This window comes from Panulirus ornatus, chromosome 5, assembly GCF_036320965.1.
Source record: "Panulirus ornatus isolate Po-2019 chromosome 5, ASM3632096v1, whole genome shotgun sequence".
NCBI classification, from domain to species: Eukaryota; Metazoa; Arthropoda; class Malacostraca; order Decapoda; family Palinuridae; genus Panulirus; species Panulirus ornatus.
Window position 1 is genome coordinate 468,083 of NC_092228.1, and position 18,241 is coordinate 486,323.

Below are 18,241 nucleotides of genomic sequence, written 5' to 3' on the forward strand. Positions count from 1 at the left end.
CATGTACAGAGCATCAGATTGGGGAAGAGCAGTGTGGTTTCAGAAGTGGCAGAGGATGTGTGGATCAGGCATTTGCTTTGAAGAATGTATGTGAGAAATGCTTAGACAAATAGATGGATTTGTATGTAGCATTTATGGATCTGGAGGAGGCATAGGATAGACTTGATAGAGATGCTCTTTGGAAGGTATTAAGAGTATATGGTGTGGGAGGTAAGTTGCTAGAATCAGCGAAAAGATTTATCAAGGATGTAAGGCATGTGTAAGGGTAGGTATAGAGGAAAGTGACAGGTTCCCAGTAAATGTCAGTTTGCGGCAGGGGTGCATGATGTCTCCATGGTTGCTTAATTCATTCATGGATGGGGTTTTTAGGGAGATGAATGCAAGAGTTTTGGAGAGAGGGGCAAGTATGCAGTTTGTTGTGGATGAGAGGGCTTGGGAAGTGAGTGTTGTTGTTCGCTGATGATACATCGCTGGTAGCTGATTCAGGTGAGAAACTGCAGAAGCTGGTGACCGAGTTTGGGAAAGTGTGTGAACGAAGAAAGCTGAGAGTAAATGTGAATAAGAACAAGGTTATTAGGTTCAGTAGGGCTGAGGAACAAGTTAATTGGGAGGTAAGTTTGAATGGAGAAAAACTGGAGGAAGTGAAGTGTTTTAGGTATCTGGGAGTCGATTTAGCAGCAGATGGAACCATGGAAGCGGAAGTGAGTCACAGGATGGGGGAGGGGGTGAAGGTTCTGGGAGCGTTGAAGAATGTGTGGAAGGCGAGAACGTTATCTCAGAGAGCAAAAATGGGTATGTTTGAAGGAATAGTGGTTCCCAAAATGTTATATGGTTACAAGGCATGGGCTATAGATAGGGTTGTGCAGAGGAGGGTGGATGTGTTGGAAATGAGATGTTTGATGACAATACGTGGTGTGAGCTGGTTTGATCAAGGAAGTAATGAAAGGGTAAGAGAGATGTGATAATAAAAAGAGTGTGGTTGAGAGAGCAGAACAGGGTGTATTGAAATGGTTTGGTCACACGGAGAGGATGAGTGAGGAAAGATTGACAAAGAGGATATATGTGTCAGAGGTATAGGGAACGAGGAGAAGTGGGAGACCAAATTGGAGGTGGAAGGAAGGAGTGAAAAAGATTTTGAGTGACTGGGGCCTGAAGATGCAGGAGGGTGAAAGGCATGCAAGGAACAGAGTGAATTGGAATGATGTGGTATACCAGGGTTTGAACCAGGGCATGTGAAGTGTCTGGGGTAAACACTGGGAGGTTTTGTGGGACCAAGTGTGAACGAATTTGGGCTTTGTTGTCTTTTCCTAGTGCTACCTCATGCACATGCAGGGGGAATGGGGTGCCATTTCATGTGTGGCAGGCTGGCGACGGGAATGGATGAAGGCAGCAAGTATGAATATGTACATGTGTATATATGTATATGTCTTTGTATGTATATGTATGAATACGTTGAAATGTACAGGTATGTATATGTGCATGTGTGGGCGTTTATGTATGTGAATGTTGATGGGCTCAGCCATTCTTTCATCTGTTTCCTTGCACTACCTCACTAACGTGGGAGACAGTTGCAAAGTATAATAAAAAATTTATTTATAATGTAATGAGACAACTGTATCTCACATTATTTTTTCTGTTTTACTTAGCACTGATGAAAGGATAATTGAGCAGTACTTCAAGGCACACTTTTTGTCTCCTTTTTTGTATACTGAAGTAGTGTATACTAGATTCCAGTCAGATGGCACCTGGCCATCTGATAAGAAATTTGTTGAATATTTTTGTTACAGAGTATATCAGTTGTCTCCTGACCTCTTTTGAAAATCTTGGAGCCAAGTTATCTGGGCCATTGGATTTGTTAGGATTTAATTAGTCCAGGTATCTAGTACTTATGAAGTCTGTTGGGGATGAGAGAGCTTGGGAAGTGAGTCAGTTGTTGTTCGCTGATGATACAGCACTGGTGGCTGATTCATGTGAGAAACTGCAGAAGCTGGTGACTGAGTTTGGTAAAGTGTGTGAAAGAAGAAAGTTAAGAGTAAATGTGAATAAGAGCAAGGTTATTAGGTACAGTAGGGTTGAGGGTCAAGTCAATTGGGAGGTGAGTTTGAATGGAGAAAAACTGGAGGAAGTGAAGTGTTTTAGATATCTGGGAGTGGATCTGGCAGCGGATGGAACCATGGAAGCGGAAGTGGATCATAGGGTGGGGGAGGGGGCGAAAATTCTGGGAGCCTTGAAGAATGTGTGGAAGTTGAGAACATTATCTCGGAAAGCAAAAATGGGTATGTTTGAAGGAATAGTGGTTCCAACAATGTTGTATGGTTGCGAGGCGTGGGCTATGGATAGAGTTGTGCGCAGGAGGATGGATGTGCTGGAAATGAGATGTTTGAGGACAATGTGTGGTGTGAGGTGGTTTGATCGAGTAAGTAACGTAAGGGTAAGAGAGATGTGTGGAAATAAAAAGAGCGTGGTTGAGAGAGCAGAAGAGGGTGTTTTGAAATGGTTTGGGCACATGGAGAGAATGAGTGAGGAAAGATTGACCAAGAGGATATATGTGTCGGAGGTGGAGGGAACGAGGAGAAGAGGGAGACCAAATTGGAGGTGGAAAGATGGAGTGAAAAAGATTTTGTGTGATCGGGGCCTGAACATGCAGGAGGATGAAAGGAGGGCAAGGAATAGAGTGAATTGGAGCGATGTGGTATACCGGGGTTGACGTGCTGTCAGTGGATTGAATCAAGGCATGTGAAGCGTCTGGGGTAAACCATGGAAAGCTGTGTAGGTATGTATATTTGCGTGTGTGGACGTATGTATATACATGTGTATGGGGGTGGGTTGGGCCATTTCTTTCGTCTGTTTCCTTGCGCTACCTCGCAAACGCGGGAGACAGCGACAAAAAAAAAAAAAAAAAATCTAGTACTTCACAGCTCTTTATTTCTCTAACCTTGAACTCTTCTTCATCGAATCCTTGCAACATTTTAGTATGGTAGCCATTTCCTTGTCGTCAGTAGTTAGTGTGTCATGTTCATTTCAAAATAGTCCAATTCCTTCTCTTACTGTCTTCCTTTGTCTTATATATATCCTAACCTCAGCCAGATTTCAATTTATCAACCAACCCCAAGGGGGTTGACTGTGGACTCACTATCGCAACAAGGAACCAAGAATGTGTCACACTCAGCAATGATAAACACTACACCACCCTTGAACTTTCAGTTTGTCTGTCTCAAACCTGTCACCCCCAAATCCCACATAATTCCTCATATCTAATATTTAGTCATTATATTGAAAAATCATACTTTTAAAACCTTAAGCATAAAATATATGACTTCAGTAAACAAACTGTTGCCTGTGCACATCAGAGCTGTTGCCACATGTTCATTGGGTAATATATACACACAATAACCCTCTAAGGAGACATCTTAATACAGAATAACATGCAAAAATATTTCAATTGTATAACCTCTTCAACACATCTAGTTTCTGGGACACTTGTCTAAACGAGGACCTTAAGTAGTATGAATGACAGTACAATCCACACCTCTTGTCGTGCAGCAGTTGTGACATCAAGGAGCTTTTTCATGTCACTCAGTTGCTTCTGGAGAGACTCTAGCTGACTTTGTCTTGACAATAGTTCATCTGAAGCCATGGCAACACTGCTTGCTGAAGTATTAAAATTCATCAAGGCTACTTCACTGTTTACATGGGAAGAAGTTTCTTGTGCTATTTCTGAGGCAGAAGCATGGTTTTCTCCAATATGTGCACTAGATGCTGTGTCCTGGATTCTATGTGGTACTTCAGTAAGTGCTGTGGAGTTTGTCTGGGATCCTGTATCTGAAAAGATAATAGCAATCATATAATGAAAAGGTAAAGGTGATTTATGAGTGACAACACTTAAACTCACACAACTCATTCTTCATAACTGCAGGTTTTCCAATTGTGAGTGCTTTGTGCTAGCCCTGTCTCTCAACAAAATGGTAGGAACAATAAATAAGAGTAGTGGTGGAAGCATTAGGCAGAAGCAATAGGTACAAACATTAGGTATAAGTACTTGGTAAGAACATTCGGCAGGAGCATTAGATAGAAGTAATATGGAACATGAAACAGACACATAAGGTAGACACATTAGGTAGAAAAAGTCAATAGAAACATTAGGTAGGAGTCTCAGGAAACACTGCACTAGAGTTGCTCTCTGGTAATGGCCTATTAAGGGTGAGACACTAAGGGCTAAGAAGTACTTTTGGAGTTCACTAGTTATGGAGATCTGTCATGGCCACCCCCTTGAGAGAGTTACCAAGGGATCTAGCTTCAGAGATATAAACAGATAGTTTGTGAATACTGTGATGTTTCAAACCTTACACAAAAGTATTTTTGGTAAAAGATGCCATGCTGGGTGGTTGTTGGGTATACTCAACAAAATTATGCCTCTGTAGTTTGAACACTCACCTTTATCCCCTTTGCCTTTGTACAATGGAACTATGCATGCATTCTATCAATCCTCTGGCACTTCACCATAATCCATACGTACATTGAATATCCTAACCAACCAATTAACAACACAGTCATCCCCTTTTTTTTATAAATCCCACTGCAGTGCCATCCAAACCCACCACCTTGCCGGATTTCATCTTCCGCAAAGCTTTCACCACCTCTTCTTTCTTAACCATACCACTCTCCCAGACCCTCTCACTTTGCACACCACCTCAACCAAAACACCCTATATCTACCACACTATAATCAATCATATTCGACAAACCTTCGAAATACTCACTCCATCTCCTTCTCACTTCATCACTACCTGTTATTACCTCCCCACTTGCCCCGTTCACTAATGTTCCCATTTGTTCTCTTGTCTTATGCACATTACTTACCTCTTTCCAAAACATCTTTTTATTCTCCCCAAAATCTAATGATACTCTCTCACCCCAACTCTCATTTGCCCTCTTTTTCACCTCTTGCACCTTTCTCTTGACCTCGTGCTGTCTTCATTTATATATCTCCCAGGCATTTGCACTACTTCCCTGCAATTATCATCCAAATGCCTTTCTTTTCTCTTTCAGTAACAACCTTACTTCTTCATCCCACCACTCACTATCCTTTCTGACCTGCCCACCTCCCACCTTACTCATGCCACATGCATCTTTTGTGCAAGCCATCGCTGCTTCCCTAAATATATCCCATTCCTCATCCACTCCCCTTCAGTCATTTGCTCTCACCTTTTGCCATTCTAGATTCAATCTCTTCTGGTACTTCCTCACATGTCTCCTTTCAAGCTCACTTACTCTCACTACTCTCTTCTCCCCGACATTCTCTCTTCTTTTCTAGAAACCTCTACAAATCTTCACCTTCACCTCCACAAGATAGTGATCAGACATCCCTCCAGCTGCCCCTCTCAGCACATCAACATCTAAAAGTCTCTCTTTTACACACCTACCAATTAACATGTAATCCAATAATGCCCTTTGACCATCTCTCCTGCTTAGATATGTATACTTATGTATCTCTCTCTTTTTAAACCAGGTATTCCCAAACACTTGTGTTTTTTCAGCACACAAATCCACATATATATACATAAATGCCCATATACATACATATACATATCAATATATACATACATATACATACAAATACACAGACAAATACATATATACATATGTACATATTCATACTTGCTTGCCTTCATCCATTTCTGTCACTTCTCCACCCTACAGGAAGCAGCATCGTTACCCCACGCTTCAGCGAGGTAGGCGCCAGAAAAACAGACACAAAAGTCCACATTCATTCCCACTCAGTCTCTAGCTGTCATAAATGCACCAAAACCACAGCTCCCTATGCACATCCAGACCCCATAGACCTTTCCATGGTTTACCCCAGACATTTCATATGCCCTGGTTCAGTGAGGAAGCACCAGGAAAACAGACATCAATGGAATGGCAATGATTTGGGTATTCATTTGCCCATGCTATCCAAGCTGGCCATGATTTGGGTATCCATTTGCCCATGCTATCCAAGCTAACATAAAAAACCTGAAAAAGATTTATTCTTAGTAAAAGTAGCCATACATATCTTTTATTGGTGATTATGGTTACCAAACAATTTTGAAAAGGTACTGCCTAATCACCATCCTTGTAAATCTTGGTTCATACTGGCCATGTAGTTTTACAGAAGACTGAAACATGAAAAGCTCATGGACAGACTATTCATAGAACAAGATAGTGAATACTTAAATGTGAATGTGAATGAAATGTGAATACTTAACAGATGTATGATGTATGACGACAGACCATTACAGACACCAAGTGATAGCAAAAGCTCACACACCTTTTAACCAGGTTAGCAATATAAGGGCAGATGACAAGTTATAGCAAAAGCTCACATACCTTTTAACCAGGTCAGCTAAATAAGGGCAGATGACATACTTGTATAAACAAAGATCTACAAGTGTGAAACAAGCATGGAATACAGCAGAAACTTGTAAATGTCAGGCTGTTGAAATGACCCATATTGAAATGTTCTGCAAGTGTAGGAGTCAGATAGAGAGAGAGACAAGTCAAAGTCTGGGTTACACAAAGAACCTTGAAATGATCTGGTCATGTGGAGAAGTGTCATGATAGGCTGGTTGGAATGATAGGTTGGTAAAGAAAATATATATGAGCAAGGTAGGAAGAAATCACGGGTGGATGACAGCCAGCATCCTTGAATGGAAAAATGGGGAGATATATAGTAAAGAGATTTTTTATTACAGACATACATCCCTTTCCCAAAGAAAATTCACAGGAAGAATGAGGCATCAGGGATCCATACATAGATATAAAATCATCTTACCAGTCTGCTCTTCTTGCTTTTGGCGCTGAATGCAGCGCAGCTTTGTAAGTGCTTCAATTAGCTGCTTACGCTTTGTTGCCAACTGAACCTTTTTGTTAGCTATGTCAGCTTGTGCCTCCTCGTCATCTGGGTCCACATGCTAAAACAATGATCAAATGAGCATATAATTATAAATGCATTCAGACATGAGCAAATTTTAGTGTAAAATATAGGTTTTGCACAGACTAATTCTTATACTTGGACCTAAATTTGCTGCTAACACTTGCTTTGGCTGATCTACATATTTCAGTACTGAAAATAGGTTGATTTAAAGCCAAACACTGTCAACAGAATGGTTCTGTTAATGCAAATGTCTGGAAACTAAACTCAGCTAATTAGCATTAAAGATAATTTCATCCATGAAAAACAATTATACCTACAATAAAATTGTTTAAATATCAATTATGCTAAAACCTACAAGCTCCTCTCTCCCATTAACCCAAGCTTTACTTCATAATTGCAGCCAAGATAAGATTAACATTCATGAGATCCAGACAAAATACACAGCCACAAACTCCACTACATATAGTGTGGATAACTTGGTAAATCTGTACCTCTTCACCTCGTCTGTGCTTAAGAACAAATCTGAATCTCAAATTACATAACATATTTTCTACATTTTACAAAAAAACAGTTTTATCAATATAAAGTTGTTGGATTTTCAAGCCGATGGTAAAGTAGCTTAGTCGGTCTATTGGAAAGATTATATATATGTATATCCCTGGGAATAGGGGAGAAGGAATACTTCCCACATATTCCCTGTGTTGAAAAAGGCAACTCAAAGAGGTGGGAGTGGAGGGCTGGACATCCTCCCCTCCAGTTTCTTACTTTTCTAAAAGAAGGAACTGAGAAGGGGGCAATGTGAACAATTTCCCTCTAATGCTCAGTCCTCTGTTCTTGACAATACCTCACTAACACAGGAAATTGCGAATGTTTATTTTGAAGCATGTGTGTGAGAAATACTTAGGGAAACAGGTAGATTTGTATGTGGCATTTATGGATCTGGAGAAGGCATATGACAGGGTTGATAGAGATGCTTTGTAAAAGGTCTTACTAATATAGTGTGGGAGACAAGCTGCTAGAAATTATGAGAAGGGTTTATCAAGGGTGTAAGGCATGTATACGAGTAGGAAGAGAGGAGAGTGATTGGTTCCCTGTGAAAATCTGTCTGCAGCAGGGGTGTGTGATGTCACCATGGCTGTTATATATGTTTATGAATAGGGTGGTTAGGGAGGTAAATGCAAGAGCTTTAGAGAGAGGGGTGAGTATGCAGTCTGTTGTTGGGAATGAGAGGGCCTGGGAAGTGAGTCAGTTGTTGTTCGTTGATGATACAGCACTGGTGGCTGATTCGAGTGAGAAACTGCAGAAGTGGTGACTGAGTTTGGAAAAGTGTGTGAAAGGAGAAAGTTGAGAGTAAATTGAATAAGAGCAAAGTTATTAGATTCAGTAGGGTTCAGGGATAAGTTACTTGAGATGGGAGTTTGAATAGAGAAAAACTGGAGGAAGTGAAGTGTTTTAGATATCTAGGAGTAATGAAAGTGTAAGAGAGGTGTGTAGTAATAAAAAGAGTGTAGTTGAGTGAGCAGTAGAGGGTGCTGAAATGGTGTGAACATATGGAGAAAATGTGTGGGGAAAAGTTGACAAAGAGGATATATGTGTCAGAGGTGGAGGGAACAAAGAGAAGCGGGAGACCTAATTGGAGGTGGAAGGATGGAGTAAAAAAGATTTTGAGCGATTGGGACCTGAACATACAGGAGGGTGAGAACCATGCAATGAACTGTGAATTGGAATGATGTGGTATACTGGGGTTTATGTGCTGTCAATGGACTGAACCAGAGCATGTGAAACGTCTGGGGTAAACCATGGAATGATCTGTGAGGCCTGGTTATGCATGGGGGCTTTGGATTTGGTGCATTACACAAGACGTCTAGAGAATGGAAATGAGCGGATGTGGCCTTTCTTCATCTGTTCCAGGCGCTAACTTGCTAATGCGGGAAATGGTGATCAAGTATAAAAAAAACTGAAAGAAGGCACTTGGACTATCTCCATCAAGACTCAGCCATCCAAGACATACCTGAGCCTTAGCCGTATACATCACTTGTAAACGATCCACTTTATCAGAGTGTGCCTGGAACTCGACTATGGTTTGACTAATATCTTCAATAGACCAATTTTCAGCTCCAGGAATTAGGTCTTCATATGGTGGTTCACTGACACTAGAAGACTGCAATAAATGTTTTTCTTGTTCCTGGATTTCTTGTCGTTGTTTCTTCAGATTCTCTAATCGCTCACGGGTTGCCTAAAAGAGAAGGAATTAAAATAAGCATAAAAATGACTTAAATGATTTCTATTTATGACCTGACAGCCTTTCCCATCTTTGTGAGTAAGCATCAGGAACAGATCAATGGCCTCAATTATATGCATCCAACCTTCAAACATCATGCCTTATGTAGTAAAACTAGATTCAAATTTAATCAATAATCCAATCACAATTAATTCATGTTTCATGCTAAAGCTAGGCATGTGATTTAATAAGAGTTAAACTGAGTTTTTAAGTTTTATAGGACTCTCAATGAATGAAAAAATATAACAGAGAAGATTGGTCTCTATTAGAGACTGTCTATCAAAACAAAAGAATCCAATCTGGCAGGCCCACACCATGAACGAAATATTCACATCTCTAAATAATCTATTCTTTCCAAGCCGGTCAACTGCAGCCCTGAAATTGCAAATGCTACGACCAAGTTCTTCATTATAACTAACACCTTACTGTATCACAAGCAAGATAGCAAGATAGCTAAGTAAATAACTCCTTTAAAAAAAATTACCAAATAGGTGGTGTATATTCAATGTACATGTCCTTTTAGACTTACTGGGGAACACAAATTAATTTCTCTAACCATAATCAATTAATTCACTGTACGCAAAAGAGTTTGAAGGAGGCCTACCAATCAAATGGTGCGTTACCTGTATACCCTGTATAAGAGTTTACAGGAGACCTGCCAACTAAATGGAAAGGAAGATAGCTCTATACCAATGCATGGGAAGCAGAGGAGTGAGTATACTCCACTTAGAATAAATCCATAAATATCTCTAACCAACTGATATTACTATCTAATGGTCATGACATTGAGTTATCAAATAGGATTTTGTCAGTTTCAGGTGTATAGGAAAAGTAAACAAAAATATCATTGGGAATATATAGGTCCACTGCATAATTAGCTCAAATGAATTTTGAGAATCAAATGACATCATTATCAGCTAATAAATCAGATGATGTACCTTATGTTTTAAAGAGACAATGTTTGTGATTCTTCTAACTGTGCTGCATACATAACAGAAAAAGACATGACTGTTGCAAATGACAAATTAAAAGAGAACTCTGCATCAGGGTTAGATAAAATCCTAGGTGTATTTCTAAAAGAAAAGACTAAAAACATAACTAAACCTCTCTGGCTATAGTTTAGACAAACAATAAACCAATCTAGCATAACAAATATACACAAAATAGCATAAATAACACTATTACAGAAAGGGGGGGACCAAATTGTTGCCCAAAAATATAGACCAGTCAGTCTAACAACTCATACAAACAAAGTATTTGAGTAAAAATGCATATTGTAAAATCTCATCAATAAACTTATTACTAGAGGCCAGAATGGTTTTGTACCTGGTAGGAGCACACAAACACAACTACTAGCTGACTGTGTTTCACAGTGGAAGAACTACAGCACTATCACCAGTGAGATGGAGTTGGGAGGAGGGTTTACAAAACAGAGATATCTAAAAAAAAAAGTCATTAACAGAATACTTAAAGGTCATGACCCATTCACAGCTCATAGCCCTCAAGAAATTTCACCATATGTGCTGAAGATGTATGCAGATACGATATATAGACCTCTTGAAATGATGTTCAAGATGTTGTTAGAGAAATGCACAGTACCACTGGAGTGGAAAAGAGGCAAACATCACAAAAGAAAAAAAAAAAAAGCCCAGAAAGAGGTGCTGAACTACAGACCAATCTCTTTGAGGAGCGTGGTTTGTAAGGTACTAGAAAAGTTGAATAAGAAAGCAAATGGATAATTTTTCCAAAAAGGAAAAATTACATAAGTGAGAGAAACATAGTTTCAAGGATAGGAAGCCATATATAACAAACCTCTCAGATTTCTATGAAAGAGAGCATTGTCTCAAAAGAAGGGGGAAGACTGAGTAGATTGTATGTCTCTTGCCTGTTAAAAAGAATTTGACACTGTACTGTATGAGAGGCTGATGAAGAAGTTGGAATACTCAACAGAAATAAGAGAAAGACTCCTCGAATGGATGGAAGATTATCTTATTGGAAGAGAGAAAATGACACATATAAGAAAAGTCTTCTCCAAATGGGTGATCACCTGTGGAAAGCCTTGGGTTCTGTTTAAGGACAGCTACTCTTCTTGATCTATTTGAATGACTTGTCTGAAGATATGGACACCTAGCTGAATACGTTTTTAGAGGATGCAAAGGTCATATGGGAAGTGGAAAAATGAGCAGGAGCACATACCTAACCAGTGGGGTAGATGAAATCCAGTTAAGTTTACTAGCTCCAAGACTCGGTTTCTACCCATCTCTATAAAAAACTCCTCACAACTCTCATTTCTCCTTTGTTTGTTCTGTAATTCCACCTCCTGACTCAATGAACATTCTTAGTATTATCATAGCACTCCTCCTAATGCAGGAGTTGTGGGAATATGTGATAAAGTGTAAAAAAGTAAACTCTAGATTGATATGGGTAAAACAGAAAGTGGATGGAGAGAGATGGGTGATTATTGGTGCCTAATGCACCTGGTCATGAGAAGAAAGATCATGAGAGGCAAGTGTTTTGGGAGCAGCTGAGTGAGGGTGTCTGCAGCTTTTATGAATGAGACCGGGTTATAGTGATAGGTGATTTGAATGTAAAGGTGAGTAAAGTGCCGGTTGAGGGTATAATTGTTGTACATGGGGTGTTCAGTGTTGTAAATGGAAACGGTGAAGAGCTTTTGGATTTGTGTGCTGAAAAAGGACTGGTGATTGGGAATACCTGGTTTAAAAAAAGAGATATATAAGTATACATATGGGGTGTTCAGTGTTGTAAATGGAAATGGTGAAGAGCTTGTAGATTTATGTGCTGAAAAAGGACTGATGATTGGGAATACCTGGTTTAAAAAGCGAGATATACATAAGTATACTTATGTAAGTAGGAGAGATGGCCAGAGAGCGTTATTGGATTACGTGTTAATGGACAGGCATGCGAAAGAGAGACTTTTGGATGTCAATGTGCTGAGAGGTGCAACTGGAGGGATGTCTGATCATTATCTTGTGGAGGCTAAGGTGAAGATTAGTATGGGTTTTCAGAAAAGAAGAGTGAATGTTGGGGTGAAGAAGGTGGTGAGAGTAAGTGAGCTTGGGAAGGAGACCTGTGTGAAGAAGTATCAGGAGAGACTGTGTACAGAATGGAAAAAGGTGAGAACAATGGAAGTAAGGGGAGTGGGGGAGGAATGGGATGTATTTAGGGAATCAGTGATGGATTGCGCAAAAGATGCTTGTGGCATGAGAAGAGTGGGAGGTGGGCTGTTTAGAAAGGGTAGTGAGTGGTGGGATGAAGAAGTAAGAATATTAGTGAAAGAGAAGAGAGAGGCATTTGGACGATTTTTGCAGGGAAAAAATGCAATTGAGTGGGAGAAGTATAAAAGAAAGAGACAGGAGGTCAAGAGAAAGGTGCAAGAGGTGAAAAAAAGGGCAAATGAGAGTTGGGGTGAGAGACTATCAGTAAATTTTAGGGAGAATAAAAAGATGTTCTGGAAGGAGGTAAATAGGGTGCGTAAGACAAGGGAGCAAATGGGAACTTCAGTAAAGGGCGTAAATGGGGAGGTGATAACAAGTAGTGGTGATGTGAGAAGGAGATGGAATGAGTATTTTGAAGGTTTGTTGAATGTGTCTGATGACAGAGTGGCAGATATAGGGTGTTTGGGTCGAGGTGGTGTGCAAAGTGAGAGGGTTAGGGAAAATGATTTGGTAAACAGAGAAGAGGTAGTAAAAGCTTTGCGGAAGATGAAAGCCGGCAAGGCAGCAGGTTTGGATGGTATTGCAGTGGAATTTATTAAAAAAGGGGGTGACTGTATTGTTGACTGGTTGGTAAGGTTATTTAATGTATGTATGACTCATGGTGAGGTGCCTGAGGATTGGCGGAATGCTTGCATAGTGCCATTGTACAAAGGCAAAGGGGATAAGAGTGAGTGCTCAAATTACAGAGGTATAAGTTTGTTGAGTATTCCTGGTAAATTATATGGGAGGGTATTGATTGAGAGGGTGAAGGCATGTACAGAGCATCAGATTGGGGAAGAGCAGTGTGGTTTCAGAAGTGGTAGAGGATGTGTGGATCAGGTGTTTGCTTTGAAGAATGTATGTGAGAAATACTTAGAAAAGCAAATGGATTTGTATGTAGCGTTTATGGATCTGGAGAAGGCATATGATAGAGTTGATAGAGATGCTCTGTGGAAGGTATTAAGAATATATGGTGTGGGAGGCAAGTTGTTAGAAGCAGTGAAAAGTTTTTATCGAGGATGTAAGGCATGTGTACGTGTAGGAAGAGAGGAAAGTGATTGGTTCTCAGTGAATGTAGGTTTGCGGCAGGGGTGTGTGATGTCTCCATGGTTGTTTAATTTGTTTATGGATGGGGTTGTTAGGGAGGTAAATGCAAGAGTTTTGGAAAGAGGGGCAAGTATGAAGTCTGTTGGGGATGAGAGAGCTTGGGAAGTGAGTCAGTTGTTGTTCGCTGATGATACAGCGCTGGTGGCGGATTCATGTGAGAAACTGCAGAAGCTGGTGACTGAGTTTGGTAAAGTGTGTAGAAGAAGAAAGTTAAGAGTAAATGTGAATAAGAGCAAGGTTATTAGGTACAGTAGGGTTGAGGGTCAAGTCAATTGGGAGGTGAGTTTGAATGGTGAGAGGCTGGAGGAAGTGAAGTGTTTTAGATATCTGGGAGTGGATCTGTCAGCGGATGGAACCATGGAAGCGGAAGTGGATCATAGGGTGGGGGAGGGGGCGAAAATTTTGGGAGCCTTGAAAAATGTGTGGAAGGCGTGGGCTATGGATAGAGTTGTGCGCAGGAGGATGGATGTGCTGGAAATGAGATGTTTGAGGACAATGTGTGGTGTGAGGTGGTTTGATCGAGTAAGTAACGTAAGGGTAAGAGAGATGTGTGGAAATAAAAAGAGCGTGGTTGAGAGAGCAGAAGAGGGTGTTTTGAAATGGTTTGGGCACATGGAGAGAATGAGTGAGGAAAGATTGACCAAGAGGATATATGTGTCGGAGGTGGAGGGAACGAGGAGAAGAGGGAGACCAAATTGGAGGTGGAAAGATGGAGTGAAAAGGATTTTGTGTGATCGGGGCCTGAACATGCAGGAGGGTGAAAGGAGGGCAAGGAATAGAGTGAATTGGAGCGATGTGGTATACAGGGGTTGACGTGCTGTCAGTGGATTGAATCAAGGCATGTGAAGCGTCTGGGGTAAACCATGGAAAGCTGTGTAGGTATGTATATTTGCGTGTGTGGACGTGTGTATGTACATGTGTATGGGGGGGGTTGGGCCATTTCTTTCGTCTGTTTCCTTGCGCTACCTCGCAAACGCGGGAGACAGCGACAAAGTATAAAAAAAAAAAAAGAAAAAAAAAAAAAACATATGTCAGTAGGAGAGATGGCCAGAGGGTGTTACTGGATTACCTGTTAACTGATAGACATGTGAAAGCGAGACTTTTGGATATTAATGTGCTGTGAGGGGCAGCTGGAGGGATGTCTGATCACTATCTTGTGGAGGTGAAGGTGAAGATTTGTAGAGGTTTTCAGAAAAGAAGGGAGATTATTAGGGAGAAGAGAGTGGTGAGAGTAACTGAGCTTGGAAAGGAGACTTGTGTGAGGAAGTACCAGGAGAGATTGAGTGCAGGATGACAAAAGGTGAGAGCAAATGACATACGGGGAGTGGGGGAGGAATGGGAGATATTTAGGAAAGCAGTGATGGCTTGCTCAAAAGATACATGTGGCATGAGAAAGGTGGGAGGTGGGCAGATTAGAAAGGGTAGTGAATGGTGGGATAAAGAACTAAGATTGTTAGTGAAAGAGAAGAGAGAGGCGTCTGCACAATTTTTGTAAGGAAGTAGTGCAAATGACTGGGAGATGTATAAAAGAAAGTGGCAGGAAGTCAAGAGAAAGGTGCAAGAGGAGAAAAAGAGGGCAAATGAGAGTTGGGGTGAGAGTATCATTAAATTTTAGGGAGAATAAAAAGATGTTTTGGAGGGAGGTAAATAAAGTGCATAAGAAAAGAGAACAAATGGGAACATCGGTGAAGGAGGCAAATGGGGAGGTAGTAACAAGTGGTGATGAAGTGAGAAGGAGATGGAGTGAATATTTTGAAGGTTTGTTGAATGTGTTTGATGGTAGAGTGGCAGATATAGGGTGATTTGGTCGGGGTGATGTGCGAAGTGAGAGGGTCAGGGAGAATAGTTTGGTGAACAGAGAAGAGGTAGTGAAAGCTTGGTGGAAGATGAAAGTCGGCAAGGCGGCGGGTTTGCATCGTATGGCAGTGGAATTTATGAAAAAAAAAGGGGGTGACCATGTTGCTGATTGGTTGGTAAGGATATTCAATGTATGTATGGACCATGGTAAAGTACCTGAGGATTGGCGGAACACATGCATAGTGCCACTGTACAAAGGTAAAGGGAATAAAGGTGAGTGTTCATATTACAGAGGCCTAAGTATGATGAGTATTCCTGGGAAATTATATGGGAGGGTAATGATTGATAGGGTAATGGCATGTAAAGAGCATCAGATTGGGGAAGAGCAGTGTGGTTTCAGAAGTGGTAGAGGATGTGTGGATCAGGTGTTGGCTTTGAAGAATGTAAGAAATCCTTAAAAAAACCAATGGATTTGTATGTATCATTTATGGATGTGGAGAAGACATATGACAGGGTTGATAGAGATCCTTTGTGAAAGGTTCTAAGAGTATATGGTGTGGAAGGTAAGCTGCTAGAAGCAGTGAAAAGTTTTTACCAAGGACGTAAGGCATGTGTATGAGTAGGAAGAGAGGAAAGTTACTGGTTTCCAGTGAATGTCGGTTTGCGACAGGGGTGCATGATGTCTCCATGGTTGTTTAATTTGTTTATGGATAGGGTGGTTAGGGAGGTGAATGCAAGAGTTTTGGAGAGAAGGGCAAGTAGGCAGTCTGTTGTGGATGAAAGGGCTTGGGAAGTGAGTCAGTTGTTGTTATCTGATGATACAACGCTGGTAGCTGATTCGGGTGAGAAACTGCAGAAGTTGGTGATAAAATACATGAAAGAAGAAAGTTGAGAGTAAATGTGAATAAAAGCTAAGTTATTAGGTTCACTAGGCTTGAGGGGCAAGTTAAATGGGAGGTAAGTCTGAATGGAGAAAAACTGGTGAATGTGAAGTGTTTTAAATATCTGGCGGTGGACTTAGCAGTGGGTGGAACCATGGAAGCGGAAGTGAGTTACAGGGTGGGGGAGGGAGCAAAGGTTCTGGAAGCACTGAAGAATGTGTGTAATGCAAGAATGTTATTTCGGAGCAAAAATGGGTACATTTGAAGGAATAGTGGTTCCAACAATGTTATGTGGCTGTGAGGCATGGGCTATAGATAGGGTTGTCCTCTAATTCACATTTACTCTCAGCTTTCTTCTTTCACACACTTTACCAAACTCAGTCACCAACTTCTGAAATTTCTCATCTGAATCAGCCACTAGTGCTGTATCATCAGCAAACAGCAACTGACACACTTCCCAATCCCTCTCATCCACAACAGACTGCATACTTGCCCCTCTCTCCAAAACACTTGCATTTATTTCCCTAACCACACCATCCATAAACAAATTAAACAACCATGGAGAGACATCATGCACCCCTGCCACACATCCTCTACCACTTCTGAAACTACACTGCTCTTCCCTAATCTGCTGCTCTGTACATGCCTTTACCCTCTCAATCAATACCCTTCCATACAATTTTCCAGGAATACTCAACAACTGTATGCCTCTGTAGTTTGAAGACTCACTTTTATCCCATCTGCCTTTGTACAATGGCATTATACATGCATTCTACCAATCCTCAGGCAGTTCACCATGATCCACACATAAACTGAATATCCTTACCAATCAATCAACAACACAATCACCCCCTTTCTTAATAAATTCAACTGCAATACCATCCAAACCCACTGCCTTCATGGATTTCATCTTCCACAAGGCTTTCACTACCTCTTCTCTCTTAAAACACCATTCTCCCTGACTCTCTCACTTCACACACCACCCCAACCAAAACAAGCTGTATCTACTACTCTATTGTCAAACACATTTAACAAACCTTCAAAATACTCACTCCATCTCCTTCTTACTTCATTATTACCTGTTATCACTATCCTCCTTGCCACCCTTCACCGATGCTCCCATTTGTTCTCATCTTTCGCACGTCATTTACCTTCTTCCAAAACATCCTTTTATTTATTATCATTTATTACACTTTGTTATTGACTCCCACGTTAGCAAGGAAGTGCAAGGAAACAGACGAAAGAATGGCCCAACCCACCCACATACATATGTATATACATAAACTCCCACACATGCACATATACATACCTATACAATTCAATGTATACATACATATACATATATATACATGTACATAGTCATACTTGCTGCCTTCGTCCATTCCCGTCGCCATCCTGCCACACATGAAATGGCACACACACACACACACCCCGCCATGCACATGCTAGGAAAAGACAACAAAGGCCCCATTCGCTCACACTCAGTCTCTAGCTGTCATGTGTAATGCACCGAAACCACAGCTCCCTTTCCACATCCAGGCCCCACAAAACTTTCCATGGTTTACCCCAGACGCTTCACATGCCCTGGTTCAATCCACTGACAGCACGTCAACCCCGGTATACCACATCATTCCAATTCACTCTATTCCTTCCACACCTTTCACCCTCCTCTATGTTCAGGCCCTGATCACTCAAAATCTTTTTCATTCCATCCTTCCACCTCCAATTTGGTCTCCCACTTTTCCTCCTTCCCTCCAGCTCTAACACATATGTCCTCTTTGTCAATCTTTCCTCACTCATTCTCTCCATGTAACCAAACCACTTCAATACACCCTCCTCTGCCCTTTCAACCACACTCTTTTTATTACCACACATCTCTCTCACCCCTTTCATTACTTACTCAATCAAACCACCTCACACCTAATATTGTCCTCAAATATCTCATTTCCAAAACATATTTTCATCCTCCCTAAAGTTTAATGATACTCTCTCACCTCAGCTTTCATTTGCACTCTTTTTCAACCCTTGCACCTTCCTCTTGACCT

The 18,241-nt window shown here is 41.0% G+C and overlaps 1 protein-coding gene across 1 annotated transcript in view; it reads right to left on the reverse strand.

Moving 5' to 3' along the window:
* Window positions 1-18,241, reverse strand: part of LOC139747028 (uncharacterized) — a 585,752-nt gene that overhangs the window by 389,869 nt on the left and 177,642 nt on the right. The window contains exons 10-12 of the mRNA XM_071658778.1: window positions 8,927-9,151; window positions 6,814-6,952; window positions 3,530-3,822 (exon numbers count right to left, since the gene is read on the reverse strand). Coding sequence (XP_071514879.1) covers window positions 3,530-3,822; window positions 6,814-6,952; window positions 8,927-9,151 — 657 coding nt within the window. The remainder of the gene's footprint in view (window positions 1-3,529; window positions 3,823-6,813; window positions 6,953-8,926; window positions 9,152-18,241) is intronic.